General features: G+C 36.3%; 2 protein-coding genes across 2 annotated transcripts; one reads left to right on the top strand and one right to left on the bottom strand.

Annotated features, from left to right (window-relative positions):
• Nucleotides 1-77: 77 nt before the first annotated feature.
• On the top strand, nucleotides 78-10,112 carry mpl (MPL proto-oncogene, thrombopoietin receptor). Its single transcript, XM_039647742.2, has 12 exons — nucleotides 78-762; nucleotides 2,544-2,664; nucleotides 2,891-3,060; nucleotides 3,156-3,295; nucleotides 3,376-3,517; nucleotides 6,568-6,679; nucleotides 6,773-6,936; nucleotides 7,824-7,966; nucleotides 8,086-8,245; nucleotides 8,325-8,406; nucleotides 8,512-8,599; nucleotides 8,795-10,112. Exons 1-12 carry the CDS (start codon nucleotides 681-683, stop codon nucleotides 9,242-9,244), a joined length of 1,854 nt encoding a protein of 617 aa, XP_039503676.2. The 5' UTR covers nucleotides 78-680; the 3' UTR covers nucleotides 9,245-10,112.
• Nucleotides 10,010-22,211, bottom strand: orc1 (origin recognition complex, subunit 1). Its single transcript, XM_039647740.2, has 19 exons — nucleotides 22,010-22,211; nucleotides 21,248-21,366; nucleotides 20,793-20,920; nucleotides 20,523-20,695; nucleotides 18,714-19,092; nucleotides 18,395-18,626; nucleotides 18,097-18,213; nucleotides 17,920-17,982; nucleotides 15,527-15,628; nucleotides 14,924-15,158; nucleotides 14,690-14,796; nucleotides 14,190-14,291; nucleotides 13,939-14,110; nucleotides 13,750-13,857; nucleotides 12,938-13,087; nucleotides 12,708-12,827; nucleotides 11,045-11,205; nucleotides 10,821-10,908; nucleotides 10,010-10,684 (listed from the first exon to the last, which is right to left on the bottom strand). The coding sequence occupies exons 2-19, from the start codon at nucleotides 21,343-21,345 to the stop codon at nucleotides 10,490-10,492; spliced, it is 2,730 nt and encodes a 909-aa protein (XP_039503674.2). The 5' UTR covers nucleotides 21,346-21,366; nucleotides 22,010-22,211; the 3' UTR covers nucleotides 10,010-10,489.
• Between the last annotated feature and the right edge of the window lie 22 nt (nucleotides 22,212-22,233).

Below are 22,233 nucleotides of genomic sequence, written 5' to 3'. Positions count from 1 at the left end.
ACACTCCACTGATAGGAACAGAAACTACTTTTTCTTTCACTCTCTTCAAGTAGTGGGGTTGAGGTCAGGCCCCTTTCCCTGCTGCAGCTTGCTGATCTGTCAAGAGTATTTCCTCCTGTTCTGCCACAGGCTTAAGATCTGTCAGTCAGGGTATGGCAACTCAGTTTCCTTCAACTCACACACACAAAACATCCCTCCTTACTTCACAGTCAAGTATTGCATTTAATAGTAATCTATCTACGTAATTAACTAATCGGTTTTAGTGGTCAATCGACTTTTAGTATGGCACACATGCCTATACATTTTTTCAAAGGTTTGTTTACTTCTGAATCCCACCAAAAAAATATCATTATCATTATTCATTTAATATAAAGAAGGGAAAATCATTAGTAATTTATGTAAATATAATGAACTTATACTTAATATAAAAACATTAAGATAGCAGAGTTATCTTGAAAGTGTTGTTCCAGCGCTTGAGTATATATTTGCGTGTGAAGGAGGCACTTTGTCAGTCTGGGTGCCTGCCTCAATCCTCAGTCCAACCACTTCCTATTGCATTGGGCCCTGTCAGATGACCACCTACCAACCTCCCCACCCTATTCTTTAAACATTAAGGACTAAACACTAACATATCTAGACACTTTTAGAAAAGAGTTGTGTATGGACCCCCTGTGTACACAATGGATCTGGGGCTCACATGGTGGATTTTCCTTTCCTGTCTGATCAAACAGGTGCATTTAGTGTCTCTCCTATCAAAGCAAGGTAAGACAAAGTTGGTCAGATTTTATTTTAGGTGATTTTTTTTTATACTTATAAATATTTTATATATTGTATTTTTCACTTAAATATATATATATATATATATATATATATATATATATATATATATATTAATCTTTGTTAAAGTTAGTTAATAAAAAATACAGCTATGGTAGTTCACAGTGCATTAACTAATGTTAACAAATACAACATTTGATTTCAATAATGTGTTAGTAAATGTTGAAATGAACTTTAACAAAGATTAATAAATGCTGTTGAAGTGCAGTTCATTATTAGTTCATGTTAAAAAATAGTCAGGGTTCTTACGCAGTTTGTAATATGGAATTTGATTTGAATAATTTCCAGGAAATGTATGGAAAAAAATATTTGCATTTCCAGACTATTGCCCTCTTTTTGTTTTCTATAAAAGAAAATAAATAATTCAATGATTAAATGATGAATAAGATTTTTTTTTTTTTTTTTTTGGAAAATAAGTTTTCATGGCAGCTATTTAGATTCTTTATTGGGATTGTCAAATACAACTGAATGAATTCAAGGTGCAAAATTCTCTGTATTACAGAGCCTGTAACACTTTTGTGTGGGCACGAGAAACCATTAAACTTATCATATACGCTTTGAGCCTATTGCGCCATCAGTCCATTTTGCTGTTTGGTTTCTTGGCCGCCACGGAGTATGCATTAAAGCAAACCTAATGTTTTGAAATATGACAATCTTTTTTTATGGTCTTTGTAAATATTTCAATGCACACAGCCATATTGAGCCATCAGCCTATTTCATGTCATGGTTTCTCGATCTGCCCACAAAGGATGAATTAAATTGGACATTAGGACTTGATATTTTACTTGATATTTTGGAACTCCCCTTTGGAAAGCCAAATTTCGAGCTAATAGATCTCTGTCAATTCATAGATGGCAGTGACGCACAAAGGAATAATATAATATACTGTATATAAAGCTAAAAATTGTAATGTGTAAGCATGCGAAAAATTCCAACAGTATCTTGATGGCATGAAAAGGTCTGTATATTTCTTTTATTATTTTATTTTAGGGGCTCTGTATGTTATCACTTCAAGAAGAACAATGGAAAGAAAAAAAAAACCTGAGAAAATGAACAATATTTACAGATTACTGTATTTTATACAAAATATAAAGCTGAAAATAATGCTGTATGAACCCTTTATGTTAAATAAGGTATGGAAATCTACAGAGAGGTTTGAAAATTTAAGTCTGAAAAAGTATGTAATTTTGAAAATGAAAATAGGAACCCTGTAATGTTAACTAATAGAACCTTATTTTAAAATGTTACCTACATATATGCCAGCAGCTACATCACCCTGAAGCTAAGTAGGGTTGAGCCTGGTCAGTATCTGGATGGGATTCCTCCTGGGAAAACCAGTTGCTGCTGGAAGAGGTGTGAGTGAGGCCAGCAGGGGGCGCTCGCTCAACATGTGGTCTACGTGGGTCCTAACACCCCAGTATTGATGGGAACTGTCAAAGAGCAGTGTCCTTCGGAAGAGATGTTAAACCGAGGTCCTGACTCTCTGTGATCATTAAAAATCCCCAGATGTCCTTTGGAAAAAAAAAAGAGTAGGGGTTTAACCCTGGCATCCTGGTCAAATGTGCTCATTGGCCCCTGTACATTATATCCGTAATTCAAGACATGAATGTTGAGGTTGTATTTACAAAGCAAAGTGTAAAATGCTACATGCATTGAAACTATGTATTTGATCAGTTCTGTAACTGGAACGGTTTTCTTCTTTTTAGAGTTTGATATCTTGGCCATGGATAAGAACCCAAAATGTTTCACCAGGCATCAAGATGACTTCACTTGTTTTTGGGAAGCACCTGTTGGAAAGTCCTATTATTTCCTTTACATAATTGATCAGTAAGAGTTCTAAGTACTTTCATCTTCTATATAAAACTCAAAAATATAACATTGCATATGATATCAGATATTCATAAAATATTTCATTAGGCTACATATCTATTATTATATATTATCATTTGTAATTAGTAATCAGTAGATCATCTGTAAAATGGGATGGGGGGGACATCCCACTTTAATTGGTGATTGCAGACCAGTTTCAAGCAAAAATGTTTGTGTCAAACAGAAAAGAAAAAAGATGTGATGTGAAACAAGAAATTCATGAGGAGAAGGACCTGTATGTTTGTACATTCCCATCGAGTGGTGTCTTTTTGTATATCGACACCCAACTCATTGTGATAGACAGAGACACCAACATAACCGTCTACAATCGCACTGTCAATGTGGAGAATCAGCGTAAGTGCTACAGAACCTCTTATGAATTTACTCCAGTTTTCATTTAGTACGTATATGAAATCAAATAAATATATCTGCTTATGTCTTCCTCCAAGATCTACTGTATCCTCCATCAAATATATCCCTTAATCTAACTGGGGAGGTGGGCCAATTGTCAGTTAATTGGAAAAAAACACTGAGGTCACAGTATGAAATTCGTTACAGCTCCAAACACACGTCAAACACAGTTGGACAGGTGAGTTTGACACACACACTTTTTGAAATATAACTGTATAGCTATTAGAAACAGTTCATTTCTACATTCACTCCTCACAGGTGTCAAAACCCCCCCATAAGTTAGTCTCTCTGATCGCAGGAGAAAACTGCACAGTGCAAGTGAGAGCGAAGCCTAGTGCTTCAAACGTGTTTTGGAGTGATTGGTCAAGTCCTGTAACAGCAATGGTGCCACAAACAGCAGGTGAGAGCTGAAAAGAGCATGTGTATTTTATGAACTGTAGCCAGCAGCTTGTTTCCAGGTGGACTGATAAAAAATCCACTTGTTTAATTTCATTTAATTTTCTTTTCTTTTTTTAAAAAAAGCAAAGTTGTTTTCTTTAAAACAACCCTGATTGGCCAAAGTGCTGTATATGCAAAATCAGAACATTAAAAGACAAAAATATATGAATAGGCTACTTTACTAATCAGAGCTTTTTATATGGGCTACGGAACACCATACTAATACTGTGTTTGACCCCCTTTTGCCTTCAGAACTGCCTTAATTCTACGTGGCATTGATTCAACAAGTTACTGAAAGCATTCTTTAGAAATGTTGGCCCATATTGATAGGATAGCATCTTGCAGTTGATGGAGATTTGTGGGATGCACATCCAGGGCACGAAGCTCCTGTTCCACCACATCCCAAAGATACTCTATCTATGGGCTCTATGCACGGCGGTATTTCCGGTGAAGGTTTAAGGATACTCGATAACTTCCTCCGATCGTAGAGTCCAATGCAATACCGAGAATTTATATTGAATTTTATACTCCATGGTTATACTAAAGAAATGTTAGTCACAAAAACAGATAAAACAGACACCCCTCGTTGTGTTTATGCTTCTTTTTAAAATTATATTAAATAAACATACCTATATAATTACATCTTAACGCATACGTTTCGTTTCAACGACGGGAGGACAGTAAATTTTGAAGACTCTGCCATAATCCCGTTTTCCTCGGTTTTCCTCTGCTTTAATCTCCACAACCGGAAATGGACGAGCATTCTTGCGTCACATGCGGGACTTATGCGTGTCTATAGCCCATTGGGTTGAGATCTGGTGACTGTGTGGGCCATTTTAGTACAGTGAACTCATTGTCATGTTCAAGAAACCAATTTGAAATGATTCGAGCTTTGTGCTGCTGGAGGTACCATCAGAGGATAGGTACATGGTGGCCATTAAAGGATGGATATGGTCAGAAACAATGTCAGAAACATTGCTCAGGTAGGCCGAGGCATTTAAACGATGCCCAATTGGCACTAAGGGGCCTTAAGTGTGCCAAGAAAACATTACCACACACCATTACACCAACACCAGCAGCCTGCACAGTGGTAACAAGGCATGATGGATCCATGTTCTCATTCTGTTTATGCCCAATTCTGACTCTACCATGTGAATATCAAAGTTTTGCAAAGTTGTTCTCTATCAGCTTGAATCAGTCGGCCCATTCTCCTCTGACCTCTAGCATCAACAAGACATTTTCGCCCACAGAACTGCTGCATACTGAATGTTTTTCCCTTTTCACACCATTCTTTGTTAAACCCTAATGGTTGTGCGTGAAAATCCCAGTGGGGAGATTGTGAAATACTCAGATCTGGCACCAACAACCATGCCACACTCAAAATTGCCGAAATCACCTTTCTTTCCCATTCTGACATTCAGTTTGGAGTTCAGGAGATTGTCTTGACCAGGACCACACCCCTAAATACACTGAAGCAACTGCCATGTGATTGGTTGATTAGATAATTGCATTAATGAGAAATTGAACAGGTGTTCCTAATAACCGTTAGTGAGTGGATTACGATTAATAAAACAAGGCCATAGGCTAATTAACATTAAAGGTGTCTAGGTCCAAGAGAATCACTTTGGTTTTAAAATTAATGTTTTTATACGTATTATAATGCAATGACATTATAGCATTATAGCATAACTTAAAGTCCCTGTAAAGTCAATTCTACAAAAAAGTTCTAAACACATTATAAATGTTACATACGTATTGCTAAAACATATTACAAAGTCTGTGAACTGTGAAGTACTGAAATATGGAGTTAGACCGTTAAACAGTTTTTCACCATCGCAATTTTACGGATTAATTGGGCGGGGCTAAAACGGGGCTCCGTGACGCACTGGATCTCCCTCTCTCCACACACACTCCCCGAACACATTCGCATTCACCGCTCAATCGCTAATGACTGTCAGTACTATTAGTTACTACAACTGATCCTACAGTTTTCTAGCTAGCTATGCCTTCGACACGGACATGCATGGGCTACTACCTGGATTTGATCATGTACAAAACAGATCGGTATCTTCATTTAATTTCCCTTTAAAACGATCACATCAAGAAGAGGTTTTTAGAGAGCCTAACCTTACCTTGATGAAGAGCTGATCACCGCCAACACCCGCCTCTGTAGTGATCATTTTACACTGGATCGTTTTATAAACTTTCCTCAGAGACAACTTGGATTCACTGATAATTCACTGATAATCCGCTGTTACTGGTGAACGGGGCCGAAACGACGATCTCCCACCTCAGCTTTCATCCTCCCGTCTCCAAAAGCTAATCAGCTAATATCACCGTCAACAGCTTTCCCGTGAGTGGGCGTGGTTTCAGCACAGCCAGTGGACACGCCCCCAGCGTTTTGGGAGCAGAGAATCTGCTCATTTTTTCATGATTTTGATAGCTTATTTTATGTACTTTCCGACTTTTTTTATCATTCAAATTTGGCTGTGTGGCTAATTACACATTTTTCTGTGGTGTGACAAACTCAGAACACAAACTTAATTTTGACTTTACAGGGACTTTAATTATCCATACTTTTTTGTTGACACTGTCGGCAATGAAATCAATAATAAAGATTCTCTTTAGCTTTATACAAGCAACTCCTTTTCCTAATTCAAGTCTTTAAGCTATAGCTCACCAAAATGAACATTATTTCGTCATTTGCACACTCGCATCTTTTTAAAAACCTGTATGACTGTTTCTTTGAAGAGACAGAATGTTTGGGATTTCACTTTCATTGTTTTTTTTTTTTCCAATGTAAAAAAAAGTGACTGGTGGCTTTCATTCTGTTTAATAGCTCCCTTTGTGTTACTGAAGAAAGGTCATACAGGTTTGGAACATGAGAGCAAGTAAATTATGACAGAAAGTTCATTTTCAGGTGAACTATATTAATAATTACAAACACAGAAAGGTACAAGGTAAAATAACAGTAAACGTCCAATCACCTTTCAGTATCTGGCTTATTTTCAGGTGACATAGAATTGAGGTGCCACACTCCTGATCTGAGTCAAGCATTATGCAAATGGAGAGGAGAATTATATGATGACGGCAAATACATCTTCCACTACAGGAAAATGAACAGGTGCTATGATTTTTAATGTCCTCTCTTACAGAAATCAAAGGAAAGCAGTTACTTTGATTCATTAACTGTAGTTCTTCTTGTCTTGTGTTTCAGAAGTTCATGGGATGTTTCAAAGTTGTGTTCCAAAGACAACAACGGTGTCCACCAGTGTGTCCTAAATGGCCAGGAATCCAGTGTCTATCAGTTTTACCTCAGTGCGGGATTGGAACCATATGGTCGGACTTTTTATGTAGAGACTTTCAGAATGAACAGCAGCAGTAAGTGTGAAAGAAATGGCCGAAAGTCATGTTAGCCACCAGATGTTGTCCACTACATGTTTTTAAAACACATCCTATACTGAGTGAACTATTAAATATGTTAACCAGTCATTACCATGTGAATAAATGCTAATAGGGGAGTCCTTTATGTATTTGTTCCCTAATTTTTCATTTTGATTGCTGTTTTAAATGGGGAAAGAACCAAGTCCATTTAAAAACCATAGTGAAGAACCATACATGTACAGAACGATGTTTTATTATAAACAAAGTTCAGGAGGAGCACGTTCAGTTAATTTACACGAGTGGAGTGCACTCAGCAATCACTGATAAGAGGTATATAGATTCAACAATTTCACCTCACTCCATCGATAGTTTAGCAGCATCCCTCCACCGTCCTTCTCCACACTTCCAGTCCTAAACACTTACATTGAGGGGAGTACTCTGGGTTCGAGCCAAACTCTGAGCTCGGAGCCCTCCCCCCTGGAGAGCACGCCAAATACGCATTTAATCTTATCCACTCTAATTATATGTGAGTGTGAACTTGTGAAATGTATGCTGATGTTCATGTTTTCATGTACTTTCATTAATGGGGTGGGGTCCAGTGCAAGTTTGAGGAAAATTATATCAGTGGTGTCAGACACATGACTCGACATGAAAACCACAGAGTTGCAGAAACTATAGCAAAAAGTGTTGCAATCATCTCTTGGTCACCCCCATATCAGAGTTCCTTGGCATCTAATACAGGACCAGCATTGTACCATACTATTCGTATGAGTAGTATTACAAAAATGCACTCGAAAAGCTCATTTTAGTTACTAATTCTTCTTTAATTACTATAGACATCATGTCAAAGGCCAATTGATCGGTTTCGTTGTTGTTTTTTACAGTCAAGACGAGGCCTCCAGGTGGTCTGAAAGCAAACCCTGAGAAAGAAAGGCTTTGTTTGACATGGGATCCACCTTTTTTGAAGATCTCCCAGTATCTTAAGTACCAGATCCGTTATCAACGTGAAGGAGACAGTGAGTGGAAGGTGAGTTTAAATCGTATGAATTTCATATATTTAAAGTGGATAGAACAATTCAATGGCTTTGAATTTGAAGGTTTGTTAACTGGCTGCATAACACATGTTGAAACTAAGTTCTGTGGTAGGATTTTACAGCACTCAGTTCAAAGACCAGCACTTGTCTGGATGTGCACCGAGGGAGCCAATACACCATCCAGGTCCGAGCCAAACCCAATGGATCTGTGTACAGTGGAGAATGGAGTGACTGGTCAAAACCTCTCACTGTCCTCTTACCTTTAGACAAAGGTAGAAATTTCTGACTCAGTCATGAACAAAATACATCACAACTCTAAAACCCATTAAACCGTTTCTTTTATTATCACAGAGTGGATCTTTCTTGTTTGTATACCAGTGGCTCTGATCATCATTGCTACTGCAATGACCTTTTTCTTCTCCAGATACTTCCGGTAATCTAATTCTCTGTTGATTATTTTAGAACATTACTTTTTATGCTGCGCTATGACAAAAAATATACATCTGATATAAAATATATGGTTAATTCTTTGCTTTAGTAAGGTCAAGAAGTCCTTGTGGCCATCAGTCCCAAACCTTAACAAGGTGCTGGAAAGCTTCCTGGATGATATCAGTGGATCACACTGGGTAATTGATAATTTAAATGATAATTTTTACTTTGAGAAAATGTTTAACTGACAACTTTTTAAATGTATCATTATTTATCATCAGCATTTTTTATATACAGCATAACCTTTTTTTCTCTGGCAATTTGAAGAATTGCAAGTGAAAACTTTAACAGGTTTTATACAAGATGTTCTCATATTACTGTCTTCAATTCAGGAGCCAACCTTTAACATTAAGCAATGTGATGATGACACTGCTACATCAGTGGTGGAGATTCTGCCCGAGAGGGAAGCTACGGTCAAACCCATGAGGAAGTCTACCTGTCTTTCAACATCTAAGCATGGCTTACTATCTGGTGAAAAAAATGGGGAGAATTTCAGAGAGGATTTGGAGATGGCTCAAGATTATGTGATTTTGAACAACGATAAAATCCCATGCTTTACGGGGAATGACTATGTGTACAGCGATGTTGCTTCATCTCATGTGACTAATGAAAAATTACACTCCTGCCCAAGTAACTGTTCTATCACCTTCCCAGAATGCTCCACAAATATCCTCAACCATTCATATCTCCTTCTGGCAGAACAGTCTGAGCTTGAAGAATATCACTCAGCCAGTCACCAGTACACCAATATGGAGATCACGGCAAGTGTAGGGTCAGGGTAATTTATCTTTGATAAATCAAAGTCACGAATTTATATATATATATATATATATATATATATATATATATATATATATATATGTATATATATATAGTTTTGGATGAAGCTTTTCTCACAAATTCAAAAGCACCTCAGCTGGGAGAGAAAAGAAACAGACAATTCACCTCAGCTGTGAGACCTTCAGAAACAGACAATGTTCACTATACAGAGCACTTGTGTAAAGTTATAGAAGGTCTGAAGTGGAGATTGCTTAATGCAACTTTAACCATCATTAAGATGGAAATTTCATCATACAACAAACCACAAAATTCAGGAACAAAAACTAGACATGACATTTGATTCTTCAGTCAAAATATCTGATATTTAAATTTTAATTTTGTAGGACTGCTTTTCTAGTTGGATGTCGTCTTTTTATTCCTGTGGGTGGGGTTTGTTCCAGATAGATTTTTCTTTTCTGAGTCTTTAAAGGGACACCATACAAATTTTACCAGGTTTATATGGCAAAAGTTGCCTTTTAAACACACAAACTTGGTTAGCATACCCATCACACCAGTCTCTTGCTAATTTAATGAAGTATTATAGTCGTTTTTTTCTGTTGGTAATTTAGCATGTGACCTTTATATAGAGATATTCTTTAAATGCAACAGTGTTATACATTTATGCTATATTTGTGATAAACATTTAGTCGTTATGCTTGCAATATTTCCAATTGTAATGATTGTAATATTGTACTTTTGATTACAGAACCAATTAATGTCTTATGTGGTCTGATCAGTCAACAGCTTTATTGTATCAAGTCATCAAACAAGTAAAAACATTTTGGTGCTTTGAATGAAAATTGTACATTTTAACATGACCGTCATTAAATGCTAAACAAGAAATGTGTGATTCTTACTCTGCCACACTAAAATGCATAAATATTGCTTTAGAATAAAGCATTTGTGAAATGCTCTAAAGACATTAAAGAGCCAACTGAAAGACATGATTTGAAGCAAAAAGGTACAAATACAATACACAAAAATGGCACATTTAAAATGTACTTATAGAACTACACATGTATAATTTTAAGCATTAAAATCTATAATTTAATTTGAACCTTTAATACAATAGCTCACATTCAGTTCATAAGAATTTACCTGTAATGCACCACGCAAGATCTCATTCAAAATCTGCTCACTGAAAGTCCAAAGATGTGGTCAGGTTAAGTTGATCCACACTGGTTGCTAGGTCACAGTAGGGCTGAGATTTAGTCAGCCTTCAAAGCATAAAGCACATCATCCTGACTAACATTGAGTCTGATACGGAGCAGCAGGTCCAGGCGGCTTCCCTCCAGAAGAAGCAGGCGACAAGAACCCAGCCTCTGACAGACCGCCAGCCCTTCAGACACACTCACCGGCTGCAAACCCTCAACCCGACATAATGCCTGGTGCTGAACAAACACCTGTGGCGAAAAAAAACCAACAAGTTAAATTCAGGCATTAAAACATTATCTTGAAGAATAAATTTGCACTTATCATATAAGGATCAAATTTAGAATAACGGCTGTTATAAATGAGTTCATTTAGCAATTTAGCGACCTGTTGGAAAGTGGCCTCTTCCAGGCCAAGTCGACGAAACTCTGCAATAACAGCCCTCAGGAAAAGCTGCTCTTGAACAGATGCACACCTACAATAACATTGAAATAAGCAGAATAAAATCAGTTTCTTTTACTTATCACCAAACAACTGGAGCAGCATGAACGTGTTTCTGTAAGGAACAATGGGCTGTGGAAAGTTCATATTCTTTCCCTTTTATTTTTTACCTGATGGCTGCGATGTAGGAAGAGGAGAACATCTCATCCAAAGCCTCCATCACATGACTCATTCCAACCAATCCACTGCTACTTCCAGAGTGCTCACAAATCTCTGTGGCCCGTCGGCAGATATCAAGGCAACGGCGCGCATCACCTGAAAGCGCTGCCACCTAGAAGACCACAAATAATCTCTCATTGATTCAGAATGACATGTGATTATTACCACAACCTAGTAGCCAAAGAACAGCACAGAAACTACAAGGGGTGGGAATTACAGGGTACCTCAAATTATGATACGATATAATACGATACATGGCTCAAGATACAGTTCCTTGCAAAACATTGCATTTAACTTTAAACATTGCATTCCCGGCTGCTGGTTGACTTCGGACTTAAACGTGGCTGTGTATCTATTATTTACTCGCACTGCTATCCACCATCCCGTTAAAAACACATTTTTCTTAGGCTAGTTAAGTTATGTTCACGTTTCCCCTAATCATGTGTTAAGTGCAACCTCGAGGAGCCATGAAGTAGCGACACTGGGAGCAGGGAAATCTATTTAGAGCATCTTATTTTATTAATTAAAATATCGATATTTGGCGCCATGTGGTCGATTCTCATATCAAATGGGAGAAGGACAACTATATATTGCCCTATCTATATTTTGTCCCACCCTAGAAACTACTAGAGTGTTTAAAACGTAACCCACAATGCCTCATGGCTTCACAAGAAAGTAGGGATGGGTATTTGCAGGGGCCTCAAGATACATGGGTCACGATACGATATAATATTTCGGAAAAATATTATATGATAGTTAATGGCAAGAGACAACAAATATTTTGATCTTGTTTGAATCGTGCCCTGAATTACACATGATGTTTGTCAATGTAAAAAATACATTTTAAAGTCAAGAAAGGCTCAGTTTGATGTAAAACTGTTGAGATATAAGAGATAAGAAAATACGTAATTACTACAAACCCCAATGGTGCATATTTTCTCTCAATGAATGAAGCAACTTTATTGAAGCTATAACGTGTAATTTTTTTCAATAGAATTACGTTATAATTGTAACGTTATGCCATTATGCAGTCATGCCCGAGCGTTTAGTAGCAGACTGCACAAATACGAGCAACGGATCTTGCACGTTGTTTCGGTTCCCGGGAGATGTATATCATTGAGCGATTTTCACATAAAACGAAAAGTTACTGTTCTGTTTTATGATAAACTGCGACTTTCTTGACTTCCAGAATTATCTTTAAAATTGACAAACATCATATGTGTAATTCGGGGCACAGTTCAGACAGAATAAAAAGAAAAGTTGTCTCTCACCATTGACTACCATACATATTTTTTCCGAAATAAGGTCCCATGAACCGGAAGCGGAGGGGAGGGACTTAGGCTCTCTATTGTCTCACTCCCACTAACTTCTGAGACATTGGTCGTATATGAGAGACAACTGGATGCGTCACGGAGACCGGTGTCTGCATGCAAGAGAGAGCGAGTGTGTCCGAGCATTAGTATGCATGCGCTCTTTTATACACACTCGGATATTTTTTTTTTTTAAATATCGATACTAGAGGTTGAAACATAGATACACTATCGTGAAAAAAAAATATCGCCATAGTAACATGTATCGAAATTTTTGCACAGCCCTATAAGAAAGTGCTCCTACCTTTCTTGAGACTAGCTGAAGAGCATCTTCTTCAAAAGCCTTTACTCTGTTTAGCCTTGACGTGATGATCTGTTGTAGCTGTTTAAAGGTATATGGCTGGAAGGACATTCTTGTCAGTCCCTGAAAGTGATAAAACAACATTCATGTTTCATTTCCATTATTTGCATTGGCCAATGTAATTTAAATCATAATTGAATGGCATCTTAATGTTGTGAAATGGTCTTTCTTACCAGTCGACTGGCAACCCGGTTAATCATGATTCTCTCAGGCAAGTCCATAGTGTTTGCGATGGTAAGAACCACCAGACGAGCATTGCGCCTTGTTGGCCAATCAAACAAGTTATACATCACATTCTGTTTACGGGTCCACAAGAGGTCAAGCTTGAAAAAAGAAAGATATTGATTAAAACGATGATTGGCAATATATTATTCCTCAAAGTACAAATTAACCAATTATTGACAGGAAACAAGTGGAAATAAAGACCAAGAAAATTAAATACATCAAGCTAAAGATCATCATCTGATTGACAAAAAGATTTTCCAGTAATACTCTGGGGGAAAAAAAAAAAAAAAAAAAAAAACGGTTCAAACAAGCTTAAGGTAGTTAAGCTGGTTTTTGGGACCCTGCAGGACAATAAAAATAAATTAATTAATTAATAAATTGTCAAACTCTAAACTAAATAAAATTCTAAAAAGCATAAAAGCCCCCCTCCCCAATAACCTCTTGAAACTCTGAAATCATAGAATCAATTGTGGTCAATTTAATCTGTTTGAAAACAAGAAGCTGTCAATTCCAGAAGAAATACTGAAAATATCATAGCCTATATGGGGGATAATATCATAGCCTATATATGGGGGATAATGCAATTATTATTTATTATAATAATAAATATATGTATTATTTAAATATAATATTGGAAAACAGGGGGCTTTTTGAGTCAAAACGTTTGAGAGCCACTGATCTAGGCCAGGTAAGACTAGCGAATCGGCAAAACAGAGGGCATGTTTGTGGTTAATAATGTCACCAGGAACAAAAGTCTTACCTCATCTACTAGAAGCACAGTTGTCTCTTTTTTTGGTGCAGGAGCACTAAAGCGTTTCTCCAGTAGGGTGGCTGCATGATCAGGTGTTGCTTTTTGATCAGTCAGTTTCTACAACAGAACAGAAAATACTATATAACAATAATGAGGAAAGAATTTTAAAATGATAGAAAGGGGAGGCAGCATACAGACCTGCAGTATTTGTACATAAGCCTGGTGCGGGTCTGTCATTTTCATGCCATTTATTTCAATGAAGCGGAAGTGAGGGATCTCATCTTGTTCAGAGGACTGCTGAAGGGACCGGATCACCTCATGTACTGTGGCAGTTTTACCAGTACCAGGAACACCTGAGATATACATACACCTGCAAAAGTAAAAAGAAATGTATTACCTTTTTTATTATTTACAGATGAGTTAGTTATACCTTAATGACAGAATCTTACCCTCCAGTGCCATCAATGACTTTACTCTCCACAAAGTTGTAGATGTCCTGGAACTCCTGTTCTCGACATGGCAAAGACTCAGGGACAGAAGAAACATGCAAACTATTGCAAAAAAAAGAAAGAAATGCTTTTGAAAAAAAAGTCTCTTATGCTCACCAAGGCTGCATTTATTTGATCTCAAAACAGTGAAAAAAAAAGTGAAATATTATTACAACATAAAAATAACTGCTCTATTTTAAAATGTAATATTCCTGTTATGGCAAAGCTGAATTTTTAGCAGCCATTACTCAAGTCTCATGATCTATCAGAAATCATCCTAATATTCTGTTTTGAAACGTGCTCAAGATATATTTCTTCTTTTCGGCATTGAAAACAGAAGTGACTTTTCCAGGATTCTTTAATGAATAGAAAGAGTCCAAACTTTTGAACTCTGTAGTCTCTCTCTCTGCTGGTTAAACTTTGATAGGCCTTGTGGTACTTTTGTCTGTGCTGTTGCCTACCGTGCCCGTGCTTCTTCCAGAACATTCCCTGGCTTCCTGGCTGGAGCGCTCCTGCTAGGTATGCTGGGAGTGGCATTACGTGGTGTACGTGGAGTGGATGGAGCAGTCTGGAATTAAATAAAATATAAATTATTTGCCATGCAATGTTAACTTCATGTGAAATGCAGCATGGGTTCAGTTAAGGAACATTATCTGCTAGCAGGAAGACTAAGTATAGCAAAAACAACTTTTTACCTTCTTGCTGGGTGTTTTACGTGGGGTCCTAGCAGAGACACGGGTTTTCTCTGTAGGCCGGGGTGTTCGAGAGCCTCTGCGCTTCTTCACTATAAGCTCATCTTCACTGTCAATCTTTGCCTCCTCTTCCTCATCGCTGCTACTCTTCAAGTCAATCTTAGTAGGTACGAAGCAATCGTCATCACTGCCATCCTCACCATCAGACTGCAGGTCAACCTTGTTTTGTAGCAAATTTCTTTAAAAAGACAATCACATATCCCTTTAAAATAATCACTTTAAATGGCACCTAAATATGTTTCATTGACATGTATATTATTTCAATAGATTGATTAGATGCAAAACAAAATCCAGATTGCGTAATTAAAAACAGTAGCCACAATGCAAGTAGGCATCCTGTGTGAATGGCCTCAAGCCTGATTGAGAAACTCGATTGCGGTTAACTGTAAACCTGTAAATTTTACAGCTTTTCTCAGAAAGAGAATGTATGATCATTAATTATTTATATTACTTAATTTAATTAATTTATATTATTTTAATCAGCATTATTAAAATTATTTTATTTCAATTGACTGACAGCTCAAGTCAATCGAGTAAAATACCTACAGCTGCTTTCTGATGCGGGAGGACACCAGCTGGGCAGACTTCCTCTTAGAGCGAGGAGTAGCAGCAGTCTGGATGGGTGACTCTTCATGTTCCTCTTCAGCTCTATCAGTTTGTTCACAGACATATAAAGAAATATAGAGTAAGACTTAAAAAAACAACAACAGCATGACAAGTAGTGTGTATGCACGCATATCATGTTTAACCACAATCTCTCACTCGCTTACTACTGTAAGATCACATAAGAGCTTGGTCTGGATAATTGACATATTGATAAGAAAATCTTTTGAAATTGAAAAGTCAAAGGGTTCAAATGGCACTATAGGCAATCTAAAAGCCAAAGCAGTTTCATTATATTCTTGTCATCAATTAAGGTTTTTACTTTATTTATTAACTTATTGTATCATGCTGGAACCTTTAGCAGTCCAACAGTATGTAAGTAAAATAAGGCCGAATGAGACGAAAAAGCTTGTTGAATTGCACTAATTGAAAAAACTATGCATTGGATTAACAGTGCTTGTATTTTACTGCATTCATTGTACTTTTAGGGCTTTCTTTTTAGGAGGCTGAAATCCAATATGGTTGTTTATTTAAAGGACAACTCCGGTTCATTTTGTGCCGGAGTTGGAATATTTAAATTCAAAACATTTCACACACATTTTCATTATTAAAACTCAGTGTTGTGTGTAATGCAACTACTTTTTATGGTTAAAATGTAGTGTATTGCGCTTCTCCTGAAAATTTGGTAACGAAAAGTAGTTCCTTTTACAAACATTACTTTTCCCAGGAACAGATTTAACAGCGATCTCCGTCATTTGACAGATTTGACATTAAAATGCAAGCGCAGATAATATAATGCATATCTTTTCAAGTAGTCCAATCCAAAAATCTTTTTTTGTTTAAAAAACATTTGGCCTTATTTTACTTCCAATCAACAGCTTGTGAGCCTCATAAGTAACAGTGATCCAGCAGAAAGTCTTAACTTACACTAACATATATAATATAAAGAAACATGGTGAAATCAAGCAGAAAATATTAAGTGTGCATTCAGAGTTTTTTTCCTCTTGAGGAAATTTGTCTGCTTGCCTCCTGTTTATGGTTAAGCACCATCGATTTACTGTATGATAACAATCTTAACTGTTATTTTCTGCTCCCTGCTGGTTGAAAATGTAATTCAAAGGCAAATTGAACAGTAATATACAATAAACAAAACTGTCTAACAATTGACAGAAAAAACTTTTTTTAAGATGAAAAATTTGTGTAAATGTATAAATTTAATTGAAATTAAAAAATTAATCTTTTTCTCTGAGTTTTGGCCTTCCATCCACAACTAGACAGCGTTTTTATTGATGAAAATTAACTTTTTGAAAACACTATCTAAAGTGGCTAAATTTAAAAACGCAGTTTTCGAGTTGTAGTGTAGACCGTCAAAACGGAGCTATTTAAAAAGTATGACATAATATGTGCTATTCATTTTCACATTGTTGCTAAATTACGTTACTTTCCACACTCTTCACCTCAGTCCTGCAAAGATGACAGAACATTTACTCACATTTTCTGTCCTGCGGAAATACATGAGAGCAATTGCGTTTTAGAAACATATGGTGACTGAGTGCGACCTGGACACATCAGTGAATGGTGAGATATTTTACTAAATAAAATGATCCTGTCAGAACAATTGTGTGATAACTATTATTTATGTTTCCGTCTGTATCATCTCAGTGAGCTTTTGTGAGGTTTTACACGTGCAGTAAGGTGAAGTTTCTCATTCACACAGAAACATCGGAAATGCCTGAAAATGCTAGTGGATGGAGAGCATAGGGTTAATTTAGATTTAATTTAGACAGATTACTGTAGACAGAAAACAAAAGAATAGGAAGTTTCATCAGCAAAACTTGAAATGGCTCAGTGATTTACTGCAGAGCAAGTACTGAACGCAATCAATCAGTGTCAGTCAATTGATGATGCATCTGGTGAAAAAGCTATCAGCAATCAAAATATTGATTTTGAAGATGTTACAGATGCTCAATGTATAAGGAAATGAAATGAGCTCTGACAAGGACAGTGATGATGGTATAAAATATCTGATCTAACCGAACCCTTCCGAGCTACAAAAGGTAACAAAATATGCTTTATTTTATTCTTATTTAATTGTTACTCTAATATCAGGAGAGTTCTTTATTATCGCGACAAACTGAAATTCATCCGTGTTAGATATAGAACTGGGTTGCTAAAGAACCAAAACATTCATGCATTTAAGGGTTAAAACTTTTTTCTTTGACCTATAAAAACATCTGTACACAAACGTAAAAGCTGAAATTCACTTCTAATTTCACAATGTAGTGAACTCAATAGTTTTTAAATTCAATATGATGACAGATTATTCCAACACTTACAAAGAAGCCAGTGCTGGTTCTCTGAGAGCAGTTGAATCTTTCCTGCTGGATGGAGTTCTTGCCCTGGTTTGAACAGAGACAAACATATAACGGTTACTCTATGGATCATTTTACACTCACATCAGCAAAAAATGAGTCTGTACCCCCTCTGTGCAGGGATAGAGGAACATGACTCACTTCAGGGCTCTTAGACTTGCTCTCCTGGGGGTTGCCTCTCTCTTCCGGGGAGTCCTGCCTGTGCTTATTAGTGACTCTGAATCATCATCCCTAAGTGGCTGCACCCCAAGAAAAGCACTAGGAGGGCAGCAGAACTTTTATAAATAGACTTTACTTTTTCAGTAATATAGGACAATTAAACCATCTTCAACATACAAAGAACAAAATTAGTTTGCTTATTTCTAACTAAAATGATAATTCACTAAAATGATAGATCAAAAGAGAACCAAGACATAATTTCAAATCTAAATAGATTTACCTAGTGTCATTGTCTTTGTCATATGCAGTCAATCTGGGTTTATCAGGGCTGTGTGATGACAGAGGAGAGACATGCTCCTCCTCATTGTGATTAAAAGGAGTCAATCTAATGGAAATGGAGATGCGGCCGGTTGGAGACGTGTTCAACTTAGACGTCAGTATCTTCTCAGTAGGTGTGTGTACATCAAGAATCTCCCCCAGAACATCATCTCGGGACATGTTTTTTTTTGGACCTACCATAATATAAAGAAAAACTGTAATTCATTGTAGTTCTATTAAAACAATTAAAAGCATAATGTATGTGGATGCATGGCACTCACTGTACAAGTCCAGCTTCTTGCGAACATGTGGACCAGAGGAAGCTCTGCCTCTCCTCTTTGCACTGAGAGCTTTAGCTGCAGAGAGTTTGGAGGCAGAGTGAAGAGACTCCGCCTCACTGGTGCTCATTTTGCCGGTGCTCATGCTACCATGGGTGAGGGTGCCTGACATGGCCCGTTTGATTATTGTTGGATCCGGGGTTGGAAGAGCACGAGCCTGAGAGGCCCGGGAAGATGGTGGGGGGGATTTAGGGCTCTGATAGGGCTGCATCAGCTCAGGATTTAATTCTCTGAAAGACTTGGTGTCCCACAAGAGTTTGACAAATAATGTGTCTTTGCTCTTGCCCTCTGGGAAAGGATCCTCAGCTGGGACATACTCAATCTAGAATCAGAGTTTTCATTAATTATTATTAAATATACATTTTTATTTATTTTTTTATTTTTTTATTAAATATGTAGGTATAATGATACACTGACAGTCAAACTTTGGGAATGATGAAGATTTAAGTTTCTCACCAAGGCTGAAATTATTTGATAAAAAAAATCAGTAATATTGTGAAATATCACAACAATCATTCTAATATGCTAATTTAGTGCTCAATTATCATCAATTATTATTGGTGCTCAACTATTAATAATGGTTTAAGTATCAACGTTGAAAACTGTTTTTGCTTTTGCTGATTCTCTAATGAAAAGAAGTTAAAAAATAGCATTTATTTGAAATATACATCTTTTGTAATATTATAAATGTCAGTAACACTTTACAATGAGGTGTCATTTGTTAACATTGTTCTTCATTGTTAGTTCTCAGTGCATTAACTAATGTTAACAAATACAACTTTTTATTTTAAAAATGTATTAATAAATGCTGTTTTGTTCATTGTTACTTTATCATAACTAAAGCAGTTATTTAATGTTAACAAATGAGACCTCATTGTAAAATATTACCTAAATGTCTTTACTGTCACTTTAATCAATTTGATGCATTAAAGTATTATTTTTTTTTTTATATAAAGATCTTATCCCAAACTTTTAAAATGTAGTGTATGACAGTTTCCACAAAAATATTAAGCACCACAACAGTTTTCAACATGACAGTAATGAATGATTCTTGAGCAGCAAATCAGAATGATGTGTGAAGAAACATGCGTCCGTCACTGGATAAATAACTGCTGAAAATTCAGCTTTGCCATCACAGGAATAAATTGCATGTTTAAATATATTAAATTAAAAAAATAGTAAAATTGTAAAATATTTTTACAATAAAAAAAAGACTGGTTTACTGTATCTTATATCAAATAAATGCAGCCCTGGTGACCATAAGAGACTTCTTTCATTAACATTTAAACAAAAATCATAATTATTACAAACGTTATACCATGTATATAAACCCTATAGAAATGTTATCATAAAATAAAATGAATTCAAATTAGTGCTATAAAATCGATGAATTACGATTAATCGCATTGAACATATATACATATATATATATATATATATATATATATATATATATATATATATGTGTGTGTGTTATATATATGTGTGTGTGTGAATTGTAGTCTTTCTCTCTCTGCTTACATATATGGTTGTGTATAAATATAAATACACACACATATATTATAGAAACAAAATATTTTATGTCAGATGCGATAAATCACAATTGATCGATTTGACAGCACGAATTCAACTACTTTTCTAGAGGACAACATTTTTGAAATAAATAATTTGAAACCATGCAAAGACTTACTGATTGTACTAATGTAATGCGCATTCACTGTTTAAAAATATGATGAGCTATACCATGTGTACCTGTACTGCTGCAAGAATGGTCTCTCCATCAACCTCATTTTCACAAGAGCGGTCCTGGTAGAAAAATACCTCCTGTGGATGGGGATCTCTGCCCAAGAGCTTGCGTTTGTTCTGAGGTACTTCACACATACGCACAAACCACTGCACTACAGCAGTCTTCTTCTTTCCTGAATCTGGGTACAAATATATCATCAACCAATACAGATTATAGTCAGACTCAGAAAGCATGCAAATATACATATTTTGGATAAAGACATGACCTGCTCCTACCATCAGTGTACAGTTTGAGAAGTTGCGCCACAAAGGGATTGTCATCATTATCACCCTCAATCAAAATGTACTGGCCTAAAGACACTGTTGAATCTTCAGTCCTTCCATCCACAGAAATGGACATAGATCTGTGAGGGGATCAAAGAAAGCAAGCATTACTGCTGTTATATCCGGGGTTGGGTTATATAACCTTTTTTGCTTATGCTCACTGGAAACATTTTAGAGACTGCTCTCAGAAAGACCAATTTCTACCCAATGAGACATTTTTGAACTGAACTTTAACCAATAAATTTAATATACACAATACAATTTCAATTACTTTCAAGGCCCCAAAATCAAATAACAATCTTAAATTCCCTAATTTCTTAAGTTTTCCCTTAAAGTAGAGAAATCTCTAGAGTTCTATCTACGCACGTCTGTCTCAGTGATGATGAAAATGTGATAAGTGCACATACTCATAGTATTGCCTTCTTAGCTTCCTGTCTTCGCCGACTGGTCTACCATTCCATTTGTATGTTCTTCTCATTCTCAGTCTTGTGATGTAACGGCTCATGGTGCAGATCTGATACTAGGTCTGTAAAGCACAGCATTGGTTTATGACCTAATTATTATGTACTCTATAGTCAAAACAGTAACAAATGGCAACATAAACATACAGTACACAAGCTCACTCATATATGTGTGTGTGTGTGTGTGTGTGTGTATATATATATATATATATATATATATATATATATACACACACACACACACACACACACACACACACACACACATATATATATATATATATATATATATATATATATTAAATAATGGGTCTGTTAATGTATCACGATTGCTTAAATACGTCATCTTCACAATTCAAGTAGAATTTCAAAATATTATTATATAGCCTACAATAATTTAAAAACTGAAATATTTTCCTACGGATGCTTGAGATATGATCCAAGAGAATAACTTTACTCCAATTTTCTACTGGGTCTTCACCAACTGACGTAAAACAATTGACAGAAGTTTCCAGCTGTAACCAGAAAACTAAGCTATTAACTTTTACTGTTTCATTTGAAAGGCTAAATATGGAAAAGTTAAAAATACATATCAAACTGTTAAAATATCTTTTTTTATTTTAAAGTATCAAATAGCAAAATCGTTCCGTATGAACATGAGTCATGACACAACTTTAAATCCCCAGCGCCTCTCTCTTTCTTACTCACCAGCTGATGTTTGGAACAGTAACGTTACCAGGCGTTCTTATTAAACGTATAAATAAAAACACTTGCGTCTCCGTCTCACTTTGAAACTGGGAAATTAAAATGTAAATAGGCATGAAGTTAAAAGCATCTTACAGCAAAGCGGACAGAGAACACAATCAAACAGCTAACTCCAGTCCAGTCTCCTAGTCCTCGACTCTTTCGCGCGCAGATGACGTAGAATAGTT

The sequence above is a fragment of the Pimephales promelas genome, chromosome 8, assembly GCF_988280905.1.
Source record: "Pimephales promelas chromosome 8, fPimPro1.hap1.1, whole genome shotgun sequence".
NCBI classification, from domain to species: Eukaryota; Metazoa; Chordata; class Actinopteri; order Cypriniformes; family Leuciscidae; genus Pimephales; species Pimephales promelas.
The sequence above is the reverse complement of the archived record's forward strand: the minus strand, read 5'-3'. Positions and strand labels throughout refer to the sequence as shown.

What these genes read in the sequence shown, in the direction of transcription:
- mpl (XM_039647742.2), top strand. Translation starts at nt 681, where the DNA reads ATGGATCTGGGGCTCACATGGTGGATTTTCCTTTCCTGTCTGATCAAA. An exon ending in TGTCAATGTGGAGAATCAGC is followed by an intron (nt 3,061 to 3,155) that starts GTAAGTGCTACA and finishes TCTTCCTCCAAG; the next exon opens with ATCTACTGTATCCTCCATCA. An exon ending in CACTACAGGAAAATGAACAG is followed by an intron (nt 6,680 to 6,772) that starts GTGCTATGATTT and finishes CTTGTGTTTCAG; the next exon opens with AAGTTCATGGGATGTTTCAA.
- orc1 (XM_039647740.2), bottom strand. Translation starts at nt 21,345, where the DNA reads ATGAGCCGTTACATCACAAGACTGAGAATGAGAAGAACATACAAATGG. An exon ending in GACAAAGACAATGACACTAG is followed by an intron (nt 18,214 to 18,394) that starts GTAAATCTATTT and finishes CTGCCCTCCTAG; the next exon opens with TGCTTTTCTTGGGGTGCAGC. An exon ending in GTCATTGATGGCACTGGAGG is followed by an intron (nt 14,111 to 14,189) that starts GTAAGATTCTGT and finishes TTACTTTTGCAG; the next exon opens with GTGTATGTATATCTCAGGTG.